Below are 25,236 nucleotides of genomic sequence, written 5' to 3'. Positions count from 1 at the left end.
TAGGTGACAAAAGTAATTTTGTAAGATCCTCCAGCTGTTTATGGAACACACACACAGCGCCCAGGAATGCCTGGATAAGCCACTGTCTCAGTGTGTCTGGACTGGATAACGGGTCATGCAGTATGTACTAAACAAAGTACAGTGCCTTATTTGTTATGGACAAACAATAGCCATGGAATCTCCTCTGTGGAATGGGCATCTGTCTGGAATCTGCACAGCCTGCTTTGATCCATCTACCTATGTGGGGTTATAATAGTCTCTATGGTATCCAGTGTCTTTGTTGAGTTGGCTTTCCATGCTACTTGGCTGTAGCTTTCATCTTTCTGCAGGTGAACCAGAACCCCGACTATCATTGACCTCTGTTGCTGCTGTCTATACCTTACAGTTTTCTTGGTGTCTCGCACGATAGATTGAAGAACTTGATTTTTTTGTAACTCTCTACACTTGTTGGTCTTTTGAAAATTCAGGGCCATTGAGGCTCTGGATAGCATCTTCTTCCCAAGCACACATCGGCAGCTGACTGCATCTAGCCGCCCCACTTGTACATTGTGTGCATTTGCAAAGACAATAGTGTCCTTGTAGCATGGAGTGGAGAGTCTTGGGATCATGTGACCGCATTGTCTCTGCGTAGTGTCTTATAAAATCTTTGTACATATGGAATACATAGGTGGAGAAATAAGACACCGAGAATAATCTGTTTTTTGTAACCATTGTTTTAGAGTAGAGAGTAGAGTATAACTTTATTTATCCCTTAATGAGGTTCCATCAGGGAAATTAATTTCTCCGTCGCACACAGCAGAGTGCGTACACAAAACACAGAAAAAGCACACAGAAAGCGACAGCAGATAGAAAGTAGTACAAACACCAAAAAGAAAGATTAATAAAAAAATTCTTAGAGAAGAGATTATTTCTTCATCAGTGCTGCTGGTGTGATTTACAAAAATCACCCACATCATCTTTCAGTTTGGGCTGAATCCCTGAGCATATAGAATATATAGCTGTGTAGAGAGCTATTCTCTCCACTTAGAAAACAGTGATTACAACATAACCAACAGATCTTTTAAAATAGATAAAATGATGTTGGGCTGAGTAGAAAGATACTAATGTGGGTATGAGAAATATGGGATAATAATTAAAACAAATTCGTAAATGATGAAAACATTTTTTTAGTTGTAGTCAGCTTTGAAATAATATTTAAACCATGTTCATCCATCCATGTATGGAATCATGTGTAAATAAAGGATCTGATAAAGTTCAGAAGGTAAGATCAAACTGGAATGAATCCCTCATATCAAAGATTTTCAATTTCCACTTCTGTGTGATCTGAGTTTAAATTCCAGATGTCATCTTTGCACTGATTTGCAGTGACTTTTGCATGAAAACAGACAAGTACATGGCTTCAGTATATAAAAAAATTGTACACATAACTCTGATATCCACCGTCCAACTGCCTTTATTTCAGAAGCAAACAGGAAACACAGAAATCCTGAGAATAGTCTCACTTCGTTACAATAGCTGTGCTTGTGATGCAGCCGAACAGACTGCTATCAATCAACATCACAAACTGCTTGTGTAAAGGGTTAACTGCACTGATCGATTTGTGCAAGTGATTTTTGCATGAACACATGATTAGCTTATCGTAAAATCTTAAAGGGAATTTTTCTCAAAATCAACTTCAAGTGCAATATTGCTGTTTGCCTGCCAGTTAGTTTAAATTATTGAAGCAGCAGAGCTTATGGAGAGCTCTCAAATATCATGGCTAAGGTCAACAGCATCACTTCTGTTGATGCTGAGCATATCTGCAAACCTCAAAAGCTGCATTGCATTCCCTCATTCAATGATAACCACATTCCATATATAGGAAAGGTTGAAATGACTGTAGACTGAAGAAGACTTGCTGTCCTGGGCAAAGATGATTATTGTTTTCAAAATTATTCTATGAATATGCAAACATATTGCACAATGTGTCTTGATTTAGCATTGGCGATGTAGCATTTGCGTAACCTTTCTATAGCCCAATCCACAGTATGTTATAAGGGCATTCATAGTATATCATACTATATGACATTTTATATTATGCTTCATGACAAACACACTTAATGCATACAGACACAACATAAATAGTCAGAAAACAATAACATCATAATATACATTTATAACTACAATTATTCAAATTTCAATCATATTATAGATGAACCCTGTCTCAGCTATGTGGGGCTTATGCTATCTTTTAATCACCCATACTCATCAAACCCAGTCAAGAGTACCACTAAAACCATGCTATGATAGTCCATGCAGGGCCATTGTATGTCTAGAATGACACTCAGTAATTACCCCCAAGTCTGATCCATCCTACACATCTGTTTAACTTTCCTGAACCATGCAACATCCCCAATCCAAACTGTGGTCTGTAAAAAAATGTGCAGGTACAGTCTTCATAAAAAGTGTTATATAGAATTGTTTGGAAGTTTGATTAATTGTTGAAGAGCAGTCACATCTTTATTTCTATAGCACTTTTGTGAACACGGTTATAAAGTGCTTCCAGGACCAGGAAGAGAAAAAAAACAGATAAAAACAATAGAGAAATAGGGAAGTACATAAAAGCAAAAGAATCACATCATTACAATACCACGGAAGAAACAAAATGAAGAACTGCTACATGTCCAGAATAAAATTTTACAGTATAAAAAAAACCTGTATTTATATCGGTAAAGTCGTGAATGCATTCCTGTTTTACAAGTTTTTCAGGTGAGGATTTTAAAGGATTTTACTTTGACTGAAGTTACAAAGTTGCAGCCTATTTGTATTCCACTGTCTGGCAGAGCTGTATCCTTATTAGAGGACATCCAGGCAAAGAGGGGTCAGAACTCTTCAGCAGACTTTAGGACAAGGCCATTTTAAACTTTGACAGTTGTGTTAAAAAAACAAACATATAGAATGAAACAAAAATCAGGGCTAAGTATTTTGAAAGTGTTGAGTATTGGTGAATCTGTAGCAAAATTTTAGTTTATCTACTGTTGGAAACATCTGGGATAATTTAGGATAATCTAAAATCTATAACACAGATCTAATAATTCTTTAGACATTTTAATGCCAAACAGTTATAGGAAATTACAATATATAAAAGATTATATATCTTTCATAGGCAGGAACTCCCTCTTTTTAATAGAAATTTTAAATGAAACAGATTATCATGATTGCAGCAAGTTGAGATTTACTTCATAGTATGGGTCAAGGACCAAAAACATACCACATGTCCCATAATACAACTCAACCATCTATGTCAAATAACGTATAATATCTGGTAAACATCCATCTTCATCAAAGCCCATGGTCCAATCAATCTGTGGTGCTGTTAAAAAGTGAAATCTCATACAATTTCCAAACTCAGGATCATTTTGTCAGTCTTCACATAATATACAACTGTTTTTGATGGTTAAAGGTTTAGTCACGAGTGCTCGTATGATATATCGTCTTATAAATATAGCTCTTGAATGAAGAACCCCTGAGCAGGAGGCCAACCAAGAGTCCCATTCACCTTCACATGTACTTGCTTCACAACATAAGAGACTTTAAAAAAGCTATAACCCCTACAAACACATCTCTGTGCTTTAGATGATGTAACTGTAAGCATCACCAAATCACTGAAGGCATTCATACGTGATGCTACACATTTTAACATCTCCAGAAGTTAATTTATTGGTGGCTGGTGAAAAGCATTACTGAAAAGCTATAACTTTTAGAATGAGGATTTCTTCTTTCATTTCATCACAACAAACGTTCAATGAAGTCCGCCTTTCGTTTTCAGTAGATTTCTATTCAGTTCTTTTTAAATAATGTATCACAAATATAAATGTCTGTTTTAACCATAATCCTTATTCTTGTACAATATTGCTACCACAGAAATAACATATATAAATTAATGAACTAAGTGGTATTCCTATTTAATCTACAGAAATTTCTCCTGCACCATCAGAAATATTACATACTGTACATCCAAAATCACTTAAAACTTTACATGGCCGATAGGTGAGACAATGTAAAGCTGGGTGAAGGCTACACACTGCACGAGAATAGACAGTAATTTGTAGTAACCCAGCCAACAGCATACTGTATGTGATCATAGCCTCAGCCTACATATAAACACAGCACTGTAAGCATATTAAGTGTACAGTATCATGGAGAAAAACATTACCTGGATCATTAAAAAAGGCGACCAAATATTTATCAACTCCTACCGCAGCACGTTGCTACATTAAAGTTTTAGAGCCACACTGAGGAACAAAATAGGAGATTTTGAGCTTTAAGATGAGAAACTACAAGAATAAATTTGCTGTATATGCAGAATACTAATGTCCAATAAAACTGAGTTTCTATTTTAGGCTACACATGACACAAAATATCAAAGGTGTCAGCAGCATCAAAAATAAGAATTTGCAAGAGTTTTTCCACCTAATATGGGTTTCACAAATATAGAAATAAATATTATTTATACATTGATGCCACATTTTTTAAAGATTTTTTTATGAAACTCAATCTAAAACAGACACTAGAAGAAAGCTTCTGTGATGGAGAACCTTGCAGTTGTTGATGCAGGGCTATATTTACCAGTATCATCATGCTATTACATCTTAATTCATCAAAACATTGTTTATTTTACAGTTTCACTTGTGAAACGGGACTGAAAAAAAAGAATGTCCTTGTAATTATGTGACATTTTTCTTGTTCGATTCAGACTGCATTGTAATATAATGACTTAGTACTCTAAAAATCTAACTTTCTCCTCCTCATGTGGCTCCATAGTACTTTGCTGTAACTGCTGTACACTGTCCCACAGCCTGTCCTTCCAGAAGAGGACACTGTTGTACCTTATGAGAAACTGAATTCATTAACTGTGTTTCATTTGGTTTCAGCTGACTGACTTCATCTTCAATCCACTTCTCGTCTCTATGATTTCTTTTCAGCTGAATGTGGGAGAGAAACGTTTTATTTTCCATCTCCAGTTTTCTCCAAATTTTCAGTTTTCAAATGGTTTAAGAGCTCTGACTTTTGGTTTCACTTTATTTTTAAAACTCTCAATACACATTCTTAACCAACAGTTAGACTTGTCACAGGCACATGAAGGTATTAGCAGGGTTGCCAGGAAAAAGAGACATGAATAAAAGTAAAAATCTTATACATAAAAGCATTGTGTAACATAATTAGTTAGACTATTCTGAGTTAGGATTCTTTGTCTATTTTTACCTCAAACAACAGTAATAGTAAAAACAGGTGTCCCTTTTGGGATTATCTTCTTGTTACAACCACCAATAGGCAGCTGGGTTCGGCATGTGAACGATGCAGTGGCCGGTCACAAATCAAATCAGTGGAGGGTCGTTGGACCCTGTTTTACTTTGAATACATTACGATTTCCTCGATTACTATAGCAGTGCTCTTGTCCCTCCCTCCAACAAACATTCCACAAGGGAAGATAGCTGCAAGCAGTGCAGGGAGCAACAATCAGGTCACATGTTCTGATTGGTCAGTCGCCTCATCAAAGTCATCTCCCTCTGCTCTCATTGCTTCAATTGGTCCAGAGGAGAGCTGTGACTGGCTGGAGCAGGACAATCTGGAGGAGTGGCTCTGTGTGTCATCCTCATCCCCCACCATTGCTGCCCTCCTTCCAAGCAGTTCCTCTTTCTTCTGAACCTCCTTATCCCTTCCCTCCTCCTCATTCCTTCCCCTCCTCCTGCCGACTTTCCTCTGGTCCTCTAGTGTCCACATGCTCTCATCCTCATCCTCCTTCCCCTGCACCTCCCTGTCAAAGTCTAGCAGCTCCTCCATCATCTCCTCTATCTCCATTTCCCCATCAATCTCCTCCTCCACCTCTGACCGGAGTTCACCCATGCTCTCAGTCCGGTTGGTGTCATCTGTCTCCTCCTCTTCCCCAATTCCCCTCAGCCTCTCTGGGGGGTCGCTGGCCTGACTCTCTCCAAACTCCAGGATTGTTGGCAGATTTCCCTGCTTGGGACAGCGCTTCCTCAGGCTGACAAGGAAAGGTTGTGGGAGTGAGAAGATGTCCACATTGTTGCCCAGGTCAATCCAGGTCACACTTGGGAAGCTGCCTGGATCCTAGGGTTGAAAATAGCAACAAAGTATCAAAAGTATTAACATCTGTTTTCAATAAATTACTGCAAACTGATGAAATCTCTTTCAGGATTGTCTACAGCTACCAGCCTTGACACAAACTTCATAGAAAGAGAGATTCCTTCATCCACAACCATACAGCTGTGTCTCTGTCAGCTCAGAGTGAATACAGATACATATTTCAGTCACTTTTTTGATGGCTGTTAAACGCTGTATGTAAATACAGACAATACAAGCATTTTATCTACAGAAACTGAGTCAAAGTGGCCTCAGTTTCTGTAGTTCTTCCTTCTCCTGCCACTTCTCTTCTGACAAATAGGGCTGAACAAGTTATACAGAATAAACCCCAATATAGTAATGTAGGTATGTACATTAACAACATTTACATACAGTTCTGTTCATGTAGCTATATATATATATATATATATATATATATATATATATATATATATATATATATATATATATATATATATATATATATATACACAAAATTTGGAATTTTTTTGTCTTAGAAGTTGAACAAAATTGGAAGTCGAACGCAAAACAAACACCTTTTTGGGGCGACCATGCTTCCGTGGTGTAGCGGGTCGCGCAATGATTCAAGATCAGCGGTTTGATTCCCGCTCCCGCCGAGTCCTTTGTCGTCGTGTGCTTGGGCAAGACACTTTACCCTCCATGCCTCCAGTGGGGCACTCGCTGATGTGTTAATGTGTGTGATTGTTCCGCTGGTGGTCGGAGGGACCGTAGGCATAGATTGGCAGCCACGCCTCCGTCAGTCTGCCCCAGGGCAGCTGTGGCTACATATGTAGTTTACCATCACCAACTATGAATGAGAAGTGAATGAATAAGGGTAAGGCGTCTTTGAGTGTCATGAAAAGCGCTATATAAATCTAATCCATCATTATTATTATTATTATTATTATTATTATTATTATTATTATTATTTCTCGCCGCCAAGCGTGATAAAAGGCGAGAAAAGTCAAGAGAAAACGTGACGGTAATGTGCTTTTTATTTTAGTTTACTGTATTTTAAGTTTAACACGTTAATTAGATTAATTAATTACGCTGCAAATTAACTCGCTTTAAAAATTAACGCAATTAATCACGAGTGGCAAGTCAATGCGCAAGCATTTTAAATTTGGCCTATTGAGTGACTTGTACGCTGCAGTGGCACGTCACTTCGTACCTGCGCCACTAGTCAAAAGCAGAGTGACTGACAACAGAGATGGACGGGACACAGGGGAGCGAGGCAAGCCCACTCGGACCTTTTGGTAGAAAGTTTATTTATAAAAAGAACAAAGACTGGACTATCAACAAAAAAGCAGTGATTTGTACCTTTAGTAAAAGAGAATTTTCATATCACTGAAGCAGCTCCAACGTAACGTATCATCTAAAAGCAAAACATGTCAAGGACAAGGAGTTGTCTGTTGTCAGTTCCTGTAATGTCAGCTTACACTTTTAAAGGAAATGCCTGTTGGCATCTTGCTATTGATAATGCCTTATTTAGAGGCATGTTATTCTATTCATTTTGAATTGCTGTATTGAGTCAGCTTTAGTATTCATTTTGATTGAGAGTCTGCGTATGTGCCTATTTGAGACTCAGCCTTATCTTATTTCTGAATTTTATTTAACTGTATTTGTATTGCATTTTTGAGAAATGCACCTGGCCTAATTGGTTTGTTGATGTGCTTGGCCTTTTTCTTTTGAATTTCATTTATAAAGCACACTTAACCTATAAAAATGTGGGTTTCAAATCTTCTCTTCTTGGTGTATTCTATTGATTAGTCATTCATTACAATTTTGTCATGTCCTAGAATTCAAATTCTTTATTTAGGGGCCTTTAGCAGGTATGAGATTAAAATGCGATAAATTAGATTAATTAATTACAAATCCTGTAATTAATTAGATTAATTTTCTTAATCGCCTGACAGCACTAATATATATATTATATACAGTAATCCTCCAGATGATGGGATATAAAATCAACACAGGGCATAACAAACAATACCCTCCATGGAAGAGACGGTTAGATGCCAAGATAAAGGTGACACGGAGAGAAGTCAGCCAGCTAGCCGAGCTACAGAAGGGGAACATGTTGAATAAAGGGGTACCCAGGAAATACAGCAAGCTCTCCATACCTGAAGCACTCAAAACTGCCAAACAGAGACTAACGGCTCTGGCTACCCGACAGTGGCAGGGAAATAGCATCCGGCCCGACCCACCAAGAGCTGAGGTAGAGAAATACTGGAAGGGCATATGGAAAAGACAAGCATCACACAACACCGATGCCCAGTGGCTAGTGGACCTGGGGACTGACCACAGCTGCCTCCCAGAACAAGAACCAGTAACCATCTCAATGGCAGACATGCAAGAAAGAGTGTCAAAGATGAAGAGCTGGTCAGCACCGGGCCCGGATATGATCCATACATACTAAAGAAGCTGACAGCACTCCATGAGCGTCTAGCAGCACAGGTGAAGGCACCCAGAGTGGTTGACTGAAGGCAGGACAGTCCTGATCATGAAAGACCCTCAGAAGGAATCTACCCCATCCAACTACCGGCCAATAAGCTGTCTCTGTACAACATGGAAGCTCCTGTCAGGCATCATGGCGGCTAAGATGAGGATCAATATTTTGATATGGATCAATATATGAGCGGGGCACAGAAAGAAGTTGGTAGTAACACCAGGGGAGCCAAGCACCAGCTACTGGTGGACAGAGCAGTACACAGAGACTGTAAGAATAGGCAGACCAACTTGTGCACGGCCTGGATAGATTACCAGAAAGCCTACGATTCAATGCCACACACGTGGATACTTGAATGTCTGGAACTGTATAAGATCAACAGGACACTGAGAGCCTTCATCAAGAACTCAATGGGGAAGTGTACACTAAGCGGAAAGGGGGAGGCCGAGGACTAGTGAGCATCAGGGCCACTGTCCAGGATGAGACATCAAAATCCAAGAGTACATCAGGAAGATGGCCCCAACAGATGAACTGCTTAGTGAATGCCTTAGACAGCAGAAACCTGAGGAGGAAGAGGAGGAGGAGGAGACAACATGGAGGGACAAGCCCCTACACAGCATGTACCACCGTCAGATAGAGGAAGTGGCTGATATCAAGAAGACCTACCAATGGCTGAATAAAGCTGGACTGACAGACAGCACAGAGGCACTGATCATGGCAGCACAAGAACAGGCCCTAAGTACAAGAGCAATAGAGGCCAATATCTACCACAGTAGATCTGACCCAAGGTGCAGGCTATGTAAAGAAGCCCCAGAGTCAGTCCAGCATGTGGTAGCAGGGTGTAAGATGCTCGCCAGCTCAGCATACATGGAAAGGCACAACCAAGTAGCTGTGATAGTGTACAGGAACATCTTTACCCAGTATGGACTAGAAGTACCCAAATCCCAATGGGACATACCACCGAAGGTGGTTGAGAACGACAAGGCTAAGATCCTGTGGGACTTCAGCTTCCAGACTGACAAACAGCTGCTGGCTAACAAACCGGACATAGTGGTGATGGACAAAGAGCAGAAGAGAGCAGTGGTGATAGATGTGGCGATTCCAGCTAACGCCAACATCAGGAAGAAGGAACACGAAAAGATTGAGAAGTATCAAAGGTTGAAAGAACAGCTGGAACAGATGTGGAAAGTCAAGGTTAATGTGGTCCCCGTGGTAGTAGGAGCACTTGGGGCAGTGACCCCCATACTGGAAGAGTGGATCCAGCAGATTCCTGGAACAACATCTGAAGCCTCAGTCCAGAAGAGCGCAGTCCTAGGAACAGCTAAGATACTGCGCAGAGCCCTTAGACTCCCAGGCCTCTGGTAGAGGACCCGAGCTTGAGGATGAAACATAGATACCACCCCACAAGGGTGAGAGGGACACATTATTTATATCTATATATCTATATATCTATATATCTATCTATCTATATATATATATATATATATATATATATATATATATATATATATATATATATATATATATATATATATATATATATATATATATATATATATATATATAAATGTCCCTCTCACCCTTTCAGGGTGGTATCTGTGTGTGGTATCAGGGGTGGTATCTATATATATATATATATATATATATATATATATATATATATATATATATATATATATATATATATATATATAATGTATATTCATTCATTGTCATATACCCCCCGCTGTATCCGCCGTAACGGGTCACGGGGAGCTGGATCCTATCCTACCTTGCATAGGGCGTGAGGCGGGGGACACCTCATGCACGACGCCAGTGCACCGCGGAGCCACATACAAAGATGCACACAATTCACAATTCACACAGTCACTCCTACGGGCAATTGGGGACCGGTCAGTCAACCTGAAGTGCATGCTTTTGGAGGTGGGAGGAAGCCGGAGAACCCGGAGAGAACCCACGCGGACACGGGGAGAGCATGCTAACTGCTCGAACCTGGACACGCCATGCTGTGAGGCGACTGCGCTAACCACTGCGCCACCGTGCTGCCCACACACACACACACACACACACACACACACACACACACACACACACACACACACATACACACACACACACACACACACACACACACACACATACTGAATAGGTAGATAGATGGATGGATGAATGGATGGATGGATGGATGGATGGAGGGAGGGGGAGGGAGGGAAGGAGGGAGGGATAGATAGATAGATAGATAGATAGATAGATAGATAGATAGATAGATAGATAGATAGATAGATAGATAGATAGATAGATAGATAGATAGATAGATAGATAGATAGATAGATAGATAGATAGATAAAGAGTGACTTTCTGACCTTCAGGGCATCAGTCAGCTCCTTCAGAATAGTTCTGGTCAGTCGGTTTCCATTCAGGGCCAGGGTCTCCAAGTGAGGCAGGGCAGCCAAAGTGGGCAGGAGCAGAAGGAAGGCCTCGTCCGTGAGCTCTGTGAAGCCCAGCTCCAAGCTCATCACAGTGGACGAGTGTCGTTGTAGGTGCGCACACAAACGTTCCATATCCCGAGCTGTTAGAGGGATCCCAGACAGATCCAACGCTCCACTGGACAAAGGAGCTGACAGCACTGCCTTCAAACTGGGGATGGACACAAGCAAATGTCAGACAAACATTGGGCTTTAGAGCCACATTCAAATGATTGTGGGTAATATTTTGTTAATGTAATTATGTATCTGTTTAGGTATTTTGTTTATAGATTTTTAGATTCTTTCTTCTATATAGTCAGATTTTGCACCATCAGTCAACATAAATCTACAACTTCATACTTTTTTAGACAAAACACCACAGTGGATGAAGTGGTTGATGATGAATGAATGAATGAATGAATGAATGAATGAATGAATGAATGAATGAATGAATGAATGAATGAATGAATGAATGAATGAATGAATAAACTTTGTTTTTGGGTGGCCATGCTAAAAGGATCAAAAGCATTAGGAGATAAAAGAGCTTCATCATGGATCATTAAAAAAAAACTACACTACTGCCAATGACAGTTCAATGGCACATAAAAATGGTGAGGAAACTAGAACTATACTCAGTCAAGTTTAAACGTCCACCAAGATTAAACAATCCTATACAAGTTAGGTTAGCCGCCCACCCATTAGAAGAAGAAGTATACTTTATTAATCCCGCAAGGGGAAATTACATAGTCACTCAGGTTAGTTTTTAACAGTATACAGGCCCCCTGAACACAGCCTGTAAGCATGCAGTTAATACACACAACAAACTACACACATTGGGAGGCAGAGTGACGGGCAGCGGCTTCTGGAACACGCCCCAAATTGAGCAGCTTGTAAGGGGGACGGTGCCTTGCTCAAGGGCGCTTCCCACCGTCAGCTCACACTCCTGGTGACATCATGGCGGGAGTGGGATTCGATCCATCGATGGCTTAGGCGATCTGTCTACGAGACATCTGCTCTACCGCTGAGCCACTGCCGCCCCTTTCTTAAATTCTATCCAAACATCCATCTACCCATCCATTTTCTCCTGCTTTATCCGCTGTGGCAGGTCATGGGGAGCTGGAGCCTATCCCTGCTGACTCACGGCATGAGGCGTGGGAAACTCCAGGTGTAACGCTAGTGCAACGTGGCGCCACACAGACAAGCACACACTCACACCTATGGACAATTTGGAAACGATCAATTAACCTGAAGCACATGTTTTTTGGAGGGGGGAGGAAGAGAGAGAACCCATGTAGACATGGGGAGAGAACATGCAAACTCTGCAGAGAGCAGGACGTGAACCTGTAATCGCCTTGCTGTCGCCAGCGCTATCCAAACATTCATGTGCAATTCAACAGATAAACCAAGAAACAGCTGGCAGCACAAACAAATATATTGGTAGCAGTATAATATATGTAATATTTTAAATCATCAACCTAAAATGAAAGGAAAGGTGTACAAAACAGTGGTTAGACCAGCGATGTTGTTTGGTCTAGAGACAGTGTCACTGAGGAAAAGACAGGAGACAGAGCTGGAGGTAGCAGAGATGAAGATGCTGAGGTTCTCTTTGGGAGAGACCAGGATGGATAGGATCAGGAATGAGTACATCAGAGGGACAGCACATGTCAGAGGTTTTGAAGAGAAATTTAGAGAGGCCAGACTGAGATGGTTTGGACATGTCCAGAAGAGAGATAGTGAATATATTGGTAGAAGGATGCTGAGTTTTGAACGGCCAGGCAGGCTTAGAGGAAGACCAAAGGGGAGATTTATTTATGTCTTTATACAAAAGACAGGGTTAGATGGAGGCAACTGATTCACTGTGGCGACCCCTGAAAGGAAAAGCCGAAAGGAGAAGAAGAAGAACCTAAATAACTATTGCAAATATACAGTGCACCCTGATACATTCGCTCATCAAAGCTTGCGACTTTACCTCATTTGCTGTGGAGACCAATGAAGGAAAATGCTGAAAAGAAAAGAAGAAGATGCAAAGAATGCATTCCAACTTTTCTACAAGGAGCAATAAAAAAAAATTGGAACTAGGGAAAAAATGGACAGTTATAGAGGTTCATTAACAGGAAAATCAATGTACATCTCCCCTTCATGTGGAAGTCTTTTTCAGGGATGTCCCGATTAGTCCAACAAAACATTGAAGCCACATTATGCTTCCTGAATTTACTGTAAAAACACTAAATACAACAACTGCGACCTTGGTACATTAACCAAATGATATTATACCATTAATCAAGAAAATGTGGGACATAAGCACAGATGAATAGAGAAGAGAACATCAGGAAGGCCATTTGGCATTAACTTTTTGTCAATTCAAATATGGGAATCACAAATACGATTCCCACACTAGATTTTTTGAAGTCTGGGATAACAATGACCATCACTGGTGCTGTTGGCTGACAGAATGTCTCTGCAAACCGTACTCCTGTTGGCTAAAGCAGTAGAGGAAGAAGATGAATCACTGTGTGTACAGGAGACCAGGTGAAAGGGAAGTAAGGTGGAGAGCATCAGATGTTAGAACAGATAGCAAGGGAAATGGGGTAGGGACTGTAGTGAAGGAACAACTTCTCAAGAGTATTTTAGAGGTGAAGAGAGTTTCAGACAGACTGATGAGTATAAAGCTGGAGTTAGATGGTGTAGTTGACATGGTCAGTGTGTAAGGTCCTCAGGTTGGTAATGAGATGGTAGGGAAAAAAGAGTTCTTCAGTGAACTGGATGAAGCGGTGCATAGTGGAAGAGAGGGAACTGATTGGAGCAGATGTCAATGGACATCTAGATGGATGGGAGATATTGTTTCATGAGGATAGATATTGGTGGATCTTGCCAAAAAGATGTAATTTGCTGTGTTAATAGTGAACATATTTCAGGAAGATACAGGGAAATCCACCCTGTTCCCTCAAATTTTGTGGACTAGGGATTTTATTGCATGCGTACTTGCAGTGTCCTCTTTATAGTTGAACCAGCAAAAAAAAACACCTATGGGTCAAAACAAGGGCCATCAACTGTGGTCCTCTGGCCAAATCCAGACTGAGAGAGGAGTCTATCTGGACTGCAATACCTCTCGACATACTAGGGAATTCAACTGTCTATTAATTTTTGACTTCTGTCATCAAAAGGGATTTTAAAAAAGCACATCTGCCCAAGTCCTACTGTTTCTAGGATGCTAACATGGACTATTTGAACTTCTGTATGTATTCTATGACACAGAGGCCTAAACCTCTTCTGAGTCTTCTGAGATCACTGAACAAATGGGCGAGAATTTTCCTTCCCTGGGACAACCTCTACAAAGCCAGTGAGTGTATTATGAGGCACACAAGGGTGGTGTAGGTCCACTCCTCATATACAGAGACCTCGGCCCCTCAACAGTGGCGGTAGGGTTATTTCCCACCCAAGGCCCTTTGCAAAATGGAACCCTCAGAGAATGAAGTAATTCAAAGTTCATCTGCACCTCTGCAGTTAATTCAATCCCAATACATCGTCACGAGGCTAAACACAACTATAGGTAGGCATACACTGAACCTCTAGAGATGGAGCTCATTGATCTTTAAACAATGTATGCCATTGGGTGGGCAGGTGCTCATTTTCCTTCTAAATTGTGGGTGGAGAAACACAGTGCATGGGAAAAATGTGTTCACTATTGAGTGTTTTATGTGTGGATAGTGTGTTTCACTGAAAATATAGATACATGGTTCAGTGCAACTTTTTATGAATCATAGCACACAATATAGTCATATATTGCATGGCAGTGGCTCAGTGGTAGAGCGGGCAGTAAAGCAGGTCGTCCAATGTTCCAAGATCGGCGGTTTGATTCCCGCAAAAACACCTGGAGTTTGAGCTCACAGTGGGAGGTGTCAGCTTACCTCCGGAGCACTGCCGAGACACCCTTGAGCAATGCGCCGTCCCCCTCACAAACTGCTTATTTGGGGAGCACGCATTGCATGCTTACAGGCCCACTTATGTGTGGTTGTTTGCATTACAGGGGCCTGTACACACTAATATACACAGTATATACGTATATGCATGCGTGTGATTGACAAACATACAAGAGTGTGCGCTCTTAATTTCCTTTCGGGGATTATAATAGTATACAGTGGTACCTCTACTTACGAATGTCTCTACTTACGAAATTTCTCAGCAGGAAAATATTGCCTCTAGTTACGAAAGAAATTTCGACTTACGTCAGGTAAAAATACAGTATCGGCTGATACTCGCAGCTCCCACAGGTTCCTGAACGCACCACTCTCATAGCTGCTCTGCCATTGGCTATCACCTAGTATCTTCCTGGCATACCATTGACTAAGAGGGACCTCTGTGTGGAGCTAGATAGGTGTTTATGCAGGGTCCTCGTCATTCGGCTCTTGACCCGTTAGGATTTCTGATAGTTTTGCGCAAATACACTGTATTAAATTTTTGAGTACTCGCTATGGACCCCAAGAAAGTGACGGAGAAAAGAGGAAAAGAAAAGACGAAGAAAAGAGTTTTTTTGTCCGTACAAACAAGGCAAGAGATAATAGAAAAGCATCAAAAGGGGATGCGTTTGGTTGATCTCGCCAAAGAATATGGCCGTAATGCATCTACAATGGCCACATTATTAAAACAAAAGGAAGTTTAAGGAGTTTAAGGCATTGCATGGGTGGTTGGAGAAGTTCAAAAGGAGGACTGGAATTCACTCTGTTGTTCTGCATGAACCAAAGAGGGTAAAAAACAATGAGGACAGCAGTTGAATAGTAAATGACCATCATTTTTATTCTTTATTCTTTGTTTTTTACATTATGGACAACTCTCATTTATTGTGTAATAATCTAATTGCAACATGTATTTGTTACATGTTTTGATGCATTTTTATGCTTTATAAAACATTTACTGTATGTCGGAATTTTTGGGGACTTGGAACGGATTAGGGCATTTGCAAGGAAAAAACGTCTCTACTTACGAAATTTTCTACTTAATAAATAAATAAATAAATACATAAAATATATTTCCTCATCTGCATTTTTGAAAGGATTAAGTCCTTTACCATCTGCCCATCTGCTCTCAGCACAAAAACTTTCTGTTTCCATTCATTTGTACTTTTCATCGTTAACAACAACGATTTCTTGGACTCTGTATTATTTTGGCAAGGATCAGGGGGGTGGGGTTGGCGAGGTCAGCACGCGGTTGAATGGAGGGGAGGAGATGGGATGTCAGCCTGTGCTGCAGTGTAGTGGGGCCAAGGTGTTGTGATGTTGTGACATTAGATAGTGACATGCCTTACAATGTAAGAAGGGTGTACCTTCACCTTCACTTTTTATTCTATTTTACGCCGTCCCCCCTACAAGTTGCTCAATTTGGGGCGCGTTCCAGAAGCCGCCGCCCGACACTCTGCCTCCCAATGTGTGTAGTTTGTTGTGTGTATTAACTGCGTGCTTACAGGCCCCCTTGTGTGCAGTGTTCAGGGGGCCTGTATACAGTTCCAAAACTAACACAGATTGTATATATACTACCTGAGTGACAATGTAATTTCCCCTTGTGGGATTAATAAAGTGTACTTCTTCTTCTTCTTTTGTATGCCTGCGCAGTGGATATGTACAATTTCCTCCGGGATTAACAAAATATATTTTCAGTATCTATCCGTCTATCTATTTAACCATCTCATCTGCCTCTGTATCTGAGTTCCACACTTTGGGTTGATTCTGCAAAGAACATAACACAATATACAGTGTGCCCTCACGCATTCGCGCATCAATGCTCGCGACATCTCCCCAATGCAGATTTTTGGTAGGCAGTCACGTGATACTGTACGCGCATTCTATTGGCTGACAGCATCCGGAAGTGCGCTACATTCAGTCAGTCTCGGACTTACGTGAGACAAAAAAGTACTTTAAAAAGTCATTAAGAGTGTGGGAAAAGGTAATACAGATAGAAGGTGGTTTAATATCAGTATGGGGATGATCATAAGTGTTTTAATTACCGTAAATAATAAGATAAATAGTTCGTCACTGTATCGCGGTAGTCATTAATCACATATGGTTCCTGGAACGCATTAACCGCGAGGAACGAGGGTGGACTGTATTTTCTATGCAATGTAAATTTAGATATGAAGGGTTTATTGAAGTTTGTTTTCCATATTTGTCATGTATAGATGCTGAAGTTTTGTCTGTTGGACTTATAATATATTTACAAACAAAGCAGCATGGACAACAGAAAATATTCATTTGAACTCTAATTTTCATAACAACTGCAGCAATAGAATTGATCAGTTTTGCCACTAGAAAAGAAAGCACTGAATGCTTTAAAAATATAACAGAAACACTGCACAGCGTAAGTCCTGATAACTTAATCTGAATGTGTTTTAGATAATATGTCACGAAGACTAGCATTGCTAAACAGTTCAAGTACATTGCTAAAAAAAGGACACTATTTTGAAAATCACAATTTTTCAGGTCTCTACATATACAGTGTATAGCTGAACATTGACACCCAAATGTAACACATACTCCTCACTTGCTCCTTAACCAGAGAAATACTTTCCCATCATTCACTGCTTCTCTTACTCTCTACTCAGAAAATCTGCTGTCTTTGACTTTTCTCCAACAACACCCTATGTCAATAAGCAAAATAGGCATAAATAGCAGTGAAGTAGGAAGCAGAATAGGAAGCAGATGAGAACATGAGAGCTCATGATGTATTTGGCTTGAGACCAGAATCCCATGCTGCACAGAGAGGAACACACCCTCAGTCTCTGCAGAGGTCACCCACCCCGTCTGGATGACTAGGGAGATGGTGGGATAAAGGCTGGGTGTGGGATCTGAGTCATACTGTCCATAAATAGTCCTGTTAAAATGACATCATATAAAGTAACTGTTGTGTATGAAGGTATGTCGTCTAAAGTTTGTTAGTTGGGTGGTTTCTTAGTAGGGTGTCAATCTTTCTTATTTACACAGTACAGCAAAACCAGCTACAAACTGGAGGTATGTGACGAAGGTCATGCAAGCTAAACAGATGTGTAGGCTTGTTCAGACTTAATGAGGGTCATTGTAATTTAAGATCAGGTTGATTTTTCATGTTTTTTATTTAGACATTGACTTGGCTCAAAAAAGTGTCAGGGAGGATTTGTCACAATGTTGATTGTATTTGTTATAGTTTGGGGTTGTTTTTTTAATTTTGCCAGACTGTCATATTCAGCTGGGGTTAAATTGGCTAAGTTGAGCTTCTGCTGTGCAACGTTGCCTTCAGAGGGTCAAGAGTTGATTTCATGTTGTGAATTGAATGAATTCTGGCTCTGGGTTTTCATGGCTATATTAAAAATGTCAGATAATTTTATTGCACTTGGTTAAAGGAGCGAAACTGCTATCATGCAGAGTCATTGTGTTTACTCTCTGTAAGATGACTACTTACATCGACCATCTGCTATAATGGTAGGTTTCTTGCTATTTCAACTGTATAATTAGTGCTATCACAGATAGACTCTGCATAACTTGATAGAAACACTCCTGTTCCCTGCAATATGTAAAAGTTTGCTTTTTAAATTTACTTAACTCTTTCCTTAAATCGCTTCTGTGACAGACATTCGAAGCCACTTGCAACCAGGTGAGAGTGAATATATTTGCAATCATTCATTATGCAGGGATTGTGACTTTCCTGATTGTAGATTATAAATTTATTGATCCATTAAGGAGGTTCCATCAGGGAAATTAACATGTCTGTCACACACAGCACAGTGAGTACACAAAACACAGAAAAAGCACTCAGAAAGCACCAACACATAGAAAGTAGTATCAACACCAAATACAAAATAAAAAGAGTAATAAATAACCCATTAAAAATATATAAATAGAAATTTATAAATAGGCATAGAAATAAAAAAAACAAAACAGGCCTAGTTAGGTATGAGTAGAGTGAAATGTACCTTGTACCTACAGATGAGTGGAGGCTGTGGGGGTTGGTTGAATGTGCGGGGGGACTTGGGGGAGGGAGAGGGGCAGGGGGTGGGGGTGCAGAGAGGCCACTTTGCTGCTGTAGGAAGGGGAAGGGAGGCCATGAGATACGGATGAGGCTGGTGAGCTATTGCTGAGGTCGTGAGGGTGGAGGGTGATAGGGGATGGTGCGGGGGGGCCTGGTTGAACCTATTGAAGAAGTCGTTCAGGTTGTTGGCTCTCTGCACCCCTCCCACCTCTGTTCTTGTCCTGGCTTTGTGCCCAGTGATGTTTCTCACACCTTCCCAGACGTCCCTCATGACTTGGTGCTCAGCTGCTGCTCCACCTTCCTTCTGTAAGAGTTCTTGGCCTCCTTTATGCAGCGTCTGACCTCCCTCTGTGCTTCTTTCATCTCCTCTTCATCCTTCGTCCTAACAGCCTTCTATTTCCTGTTGAGGACATCCTTGACATGCTGTGTTATCTACGGCTTGTTATTTGGATAGCACCAAACTGTCTTGGTGGGGGCGACTGCATCTACATAGAAGTTGATATACAGTAGTTTGTGAGGCAGTGGGTCATCCCATCGATGTCCTCGCCATGTCCACGCAGCAGTACGTCCCAGTCCATGGTGATGTAGGAGTCTCTGAGAGCCTCCTCTGCATCAGTAGTCCATCTCCTGATGGTGCGTGGAGACTGCCTGCCTTTGAACCAGGGGGTGTACTGGGTCTGGATGTACACCAGGTTGTGGTCTGACTTGCCCAATGGAGGCAGGGCGGTGACTCTGTATGCCTCTCAATATTGGTGCACAGTATGTCAATCATCCTGTTCTTCCTTGTGTGGCAGTCAGCAACCTGGTGGAAAGCAGCCAGGCCAGTGTCCAGGATGACATGATAAAAGTCTCCAGAAATAATCATGAAGGCTTTGGTTTGCAAACTTGTGACATTCATCACAGTGTCAGCTGGCATTTGTGCACACTGAAGACAGCAGATTGTTATTGTCCCTTTGCTTTCCTCTTCTGTTCAAAAGGTGAGAAAACCCATTCTCTCTGTGTAACAAGGCAGCATAGAAGAACACTAATTTACATCTTCTCAAAAGTTCATTTTCTGAAAGTTAATTTTTGAGAATGACATTGTCGCTATCTCTATACAAACTATGCAACACAATTTTTAGGAAAAGAGAGCTCCACTTGACATTGCTTTGAAGTCTCAAAAAAAGAACTTCATAGTGTGCACACTTAACTACAAAATGAATTAAAATACTGCAGTATATGTACATGCCAGGCCAGCAGTAGGGAGTGTAACATCTCAAAACCACAGCACAGAAAAATGTCCAGTACCTGCATACAAACAGTATGTAACCACAAGAGGACAAATGTAGCCACAAGAGGACACAAGCCAGTGTCTTATTGTGCCGGTCCCAAGCCCAGAAAAATACAGAGGGTTGCGTCAGGAAGGGCATCCGGCGTAAAACTTTTGCCAAATCAAAGATTTGAATCAAACCTATGATTTCTGTACCGGATCGGTCGAGGCCCGGGTTAACAACAACCGCCATCGGCGCTGTTGATTTGCAGGATGCCGGTGGAAATTGGACTACTGTTGGTCGAAGAAGGAGAGGAGGAAAGTGTGCCCGTTAAAAGACAGACAAGAGGAGCGCCAATAGTATAGGACTGAGAGTAGGGACGTTGAATGTTGGAACTATGACAGGAAAAGGTAGAGAGTTGGCTGACATGATGCAGAGGAGGAAGGTAGACATACTGTGTGTCCAGGAGACCAGGTGGAAAGGTAGAAAAGCTAAAAGTTTAGGAGCAGGGTTCAATCATGGTGTAGATAGGAAGAGAAATGGAGTAGGAGTTATCTTAAAGGAGGAGTTTGTTGGGAATGTCCTGGAGGTAAAAAAAGTGTCAGATAGAGTGATGACTCTGAAGCTAGAAATCGAAAGTGTGATGTTCAACATTATTAGTGGGTATGCTCCACAGGTAGGATGTGAGCTGGAGAAGGAGAAATTCTGGCTGGACTTTGAGGAAGTGATGCTGAGCATACCTAGAAGTGAGAGAGTTGTCATTGGTGCAGACTTCAATGGACATGTTGGTGCAGGAAACAGAGGTGATGAGGAGGTGATGGGCAGGTTTGGTATCCAGGAGAGGAACGCAGAAGGACAGATGGTAGTTGACTTTGCAAAAAGGATGGAAATGGCTATAGTGAACACTTTCTTCCAGAAGAGGCAGGCACATAGGGTGACCTAAAAGAGTGGTGGTAGGAGCACACAGTTAGACTACATCTTGTGTAGACAGTGTAACCTGAAGGAGATCAGTGACTGCAAAGTAGTGGTAGGTGAGAGTGTAGCCAAACAGCATAGGATAGTGGTGTGTAGGATGACTGTGGTGATGAGGAAGATAAAGAGGGCAAAGACAGAGCAGAAGATGAAATGGTGGAAGCTAAAAAAGGAAGAGGGTTGCATGACTTTTAGAAAGGAGTTAAGACAGGCTCTGGGAGGCCAGGAGGTGCTTCCAGATGACTGGACAACTGCAGCTAATGTGATCAGGGAGACAGGAAGGAGGGTTACTTGGTGTGTCATCTGGAAGGAAAGTAGATAAGGAGACTTGGTGGTGGAATGAGGAGGTACAGGAAAGTTTACAGAGAAAGAGGTTAGCTAAGAAGAAGTGGGACACTGAGAGGACTGAGGAAAGTAGACAGGAGTACAGAGAGGTGCAGCGTAAGGTGAAGGTAGAGGTAGCAAAGGTCAAACAATGAGCTTATGATGACTTGTATGCTAGGTTGGACAGTAAGGAGGGAGAAACTGATCTATATCAGTTGGCAAGACAGAGAGACAGAGATGGGAAGGACGTGAAGCAGGTTAGGGTGATTAAGGATAGGGACAGAAGTCTATTGACAGGTGCCAGTAGTCATACACACAGCATCTGCATCAGTGAAAGGTAATTTAAAGGGACAATAAAGTTCATTTTAAGTGACATATATGTTATTCATCATTATGAAAAATAGAAGAAAAAATAAATTTGATAATTTGGTCAAAAAAAGCTTAAAATCTGCGCCGCAGCAGCTTCTGCATTCAGTGGTCACGTGGGCGTCATACGTCTCTGGGGCCAAACATAGCTTAGCAGCCATAAGAAACAATGCAATTCTAGACACAATTAACACCAAAAATATCATGGTTACCTGCGCAGTGAACGGTTGTGTCAACAGAACAGCAAAAAGACGCATCTCTCAAATAAATTCACAGTGGAATTAATAACAACTAGAGTTGTTATTAATTCCACACAGTCCAGTAGTAATAAATGGCGGTTAGCTCAATGCTAACATAATATGGACAATCCCATTGACGGGCTAGCGCATTAGCATTTTTAGCATTTTTAGGTATTCTAAAGAACGACAGGTCCTTGTCTTCGTGTCTTTTTGCTGTTCTGTTGACACAACCGTTCACCGCGCAGGTAACCATGATACTTAACAAACAGGTCAAACATTACAAAAAATGTTCCACAGCAGTCTTTACTCACTGCTCTGCTGTAGATTCAGTCAACTTTCTTATTCATTCAAGTTTTATCTGATGGGCTGCTGTAAAGTATCTGTGCAGAGTTGCATTACTATAACTTTAGCATCTGATTACATTGATAAGCCTAATGGCACATTAACATGCCCCTTGCATGTCCCATTTCCTGTTTTCATTGCCAGTCTATCACACTGTTGCAAATCCCATTCAACATTTATACGTTAAATCACGTGGAGAAGAACATGAATGGTGACCAAAGCTTCTTTTCAGCTATTTATTGATAAAAGACTGAGCAATCAAATTCGACTCTTTCCAACTGTTGTTTATCTGCAACACACATCACCGGAGCTCTGTGCGTAATACCATTAGGCACAAAGCATTGAGAGTTCACTGGTCCATCAGGAATAAACAGAGTCACATGTTTGCATCAAAAACAAGTTACAGTGTTGGAGTGGATGCTGATAACGGAAAAACAAAACATTAATTCTTCTTTATCACTTTCAATTAATATTGAAACATGACAAAGAATTCAAAGTAGGTGATCTGTATGACATACAACTGTGAGCGTTCATACCCACATGGCAAAGATTACATGTGACAGTTTTTACTTGACTATAATACTGTTTATGGCTCTATGCTGCCATTTATGGAAAGGATTATCATAGACTGTACAAAATTTTTTTAATTGTGGTATTTTTGTTGAAGCATCACGGAAGAGGAAGGTTGAAAGAAATGTTCTCCATGACAACAGCTGAACTCACAAAATCCCAGTTTATTCTTGTAAACCCTATCAGAAAATATCATTAGATTTCTGAGTGAATCACAGTCTTTATGCTTTCCTCCTCACAACAACATCACCAGATGATCAGTCATAATGCCATGTATTTATAGAAATGGTTGTTCCATCATTACCCTGTTCTCTTGTGTATGCTCAGACAAGACTTATTTTAAAATTAGCCACGACCTCTGGGTAACTGTTCAGTAAATGGAAGAAAGAGAAGCTGGGCATAAAGAATGACTCGCAGTCAAGGGTAAAAGAGGGAAATGAAAATTAAAATGACAAAAGGAAGGGAAATGAAGTCCAAGTTTTCCCCGAGCGCTTTGATAGAGTTTACCACTTTATCATTGGACAATTGTAAGTTACAGCCTATTTTGCTATTTCTAAAATGTATTGCTTATTTATGAGTTTCTGGGTTCCTCAAATTAAATTTGTACCCAGTGCTGATGAAATGTCTGCAAAGTTCTTATTCAAACTAAGTTTAAATATTGATAGCTGATCCTTGATAATGCAGGAGTATAAAAATGGCTACACACTAAGCACTTAGCATAATGTCAATTTCTCAAAAACACACAACACAAATAAACCAGTAAATTATGGATATACACTGATTACACCACCTCATGAAGACTAAAAAGACAAAAGAGTGACAAATGCACAACAGAGAAAACTAAAGTGAAAGTCAGTGATGTGTTCCTGAAAAGCCGACATGGATATATGCAATAAAACAAAAAGGAACAGGAAAGTAAATTAACTTTGTTATATTATCGTCTGACTTCTGATGGAAACACGTGAAATTAGACTTGAGCTCTTCTAAAAAGAATTGAAAACCAGTCTGACATGAAGACATTGTATCAGTTTGCACTCCCATTGACTCCATTAATCTTTTTACGTTCACAAAAACCCTAAACTTTTCCATGTGATGCTTAACGTCAAAACCCAGTACTACGTAAATAACACTCAAACAAACTCACTGCACCCACCCTCAGACAAAGTTGGCGACTGTGGCGAAGACTCAGAAGGCTCAGTCAGAAGCAACAAATCAGATAAGAAACATTTTAGATACGTTAAGAAGATAGGATCTAACTTTGCAACGGTCAGCGGTAAGCTGGCCAGTCACTTTCTGTTTGCCGGTATCTCTACTGCTCCTCTCCACATATTCTTATTTCATTATTATTATAAATAACTTCTACATTTAAAAGTTTGTTGATGTAGCCCAGTCATCTGGCACGTTGTTTAACAAAACTTCCACTAAGCACATCATGAAAGTTTAAGCACCCTTTTACATATCTGCTAACTAGTTAGCTTGGCCATGGTTTCTCCCTCTCCCTCTCCCTCTCCCTCTCCTGCTCGCCCCACTTAGCTGCCCCCTAGCAGTTCTGGAGCAGCTGGGAAACCAGAAAGGGTGGCTACTGTCACAAAGAAGAGCAGTCAAAAACCAGACCCCATGACAGCACACAACCCACGTCTTCACATTTCCACTCAGCAACGCCCACTGAGAAGCAAACTCTGTTCACTCTCAACTCTATTTTGAGAAGTGTGAAACTAGACACACCATCAACTATCGTGTGTATCCATGGGGTTAGAGCAGGTGACGGAGAATCAAATTGAAATGTTGAAATTTTGTGAGATAATAATTCATGCCAGTGTCAATGACGCCCATCAGTCGGAGGGCAGTAAAAATTTACACTGAGCTGATGTGTAGCTATGCCAAAACAATGACAGACTCTGGGATTTTCTCTAGACCCCTCCCCAATTTGACCAGTGATGATACGTCTGGCCTCCTGTCTGGACATGAGGTGGTGTCCAGCCAATGGAGTGGACTTTGATGATTAACTTATAAACTTTCTGGGGTTCTAGGGCTTTCTGGGGACCTGGTTTGTTAGGAGAGACAACTTTCATCCAATGTTGGATGGGCAGCTCTCATTTTCAGCAATCTAGCCAAATTTATTT

At 40.9% G+C, this 25,236-nt stretch overlaps 1 protein-coding gene across 3 annotated transcripts in view; it reads right to left on the bottom strand.

Moving 5' to 3' along the window:
• Positions 1-876: 876 nt before the first annotated feature.
• Positions 877-25,236, bottom strand: part of lrrc75a (leucine rich repeat containing 75A) — a 112,497-nt gene continuing 88,137 nt past the window's right edge. For all 3 annotated transcript variants that reach the window (XM_068316748.1, XM_068316749.1, XM_068316747.1), the window contains 2 exons: positions 10,957-11,230; positions 877-6,111 (listed from right to left, as the gene is read on the bottom strand). In XM_068316748.1, coding sequence (XP_068172849.1) covers positions 5,500-6,111; positions 10,957-11,230 — 886 coding nt within the window. In that variant the 3' untranslated portion in view covers positions 877-5,499. The remainder of the gene's footprint in view (positions 6,112-10,956; positions 11,231-25,236) is intronic.

This window comes from Antennarius striatus, chromosome 6 (genome assembly GCF_040054535.1).
Source record: "Antennarius striatus isolate MH-2024 chromosome 6, ASM4005453v1, whole genome shotgun sequence".
Classification (NCBI taxonomy): Eukaryota; Metazoa; Chordata; class Actinopteri; order Lophiiformes; family Antennariidae; genus Antennarius; species Antennarius striatus.
The sequence above is the reverse complement of the archived record's forward strand: the minus strand, read 5'-3'. Positions and strand labels throughout refer to the sequence as shown.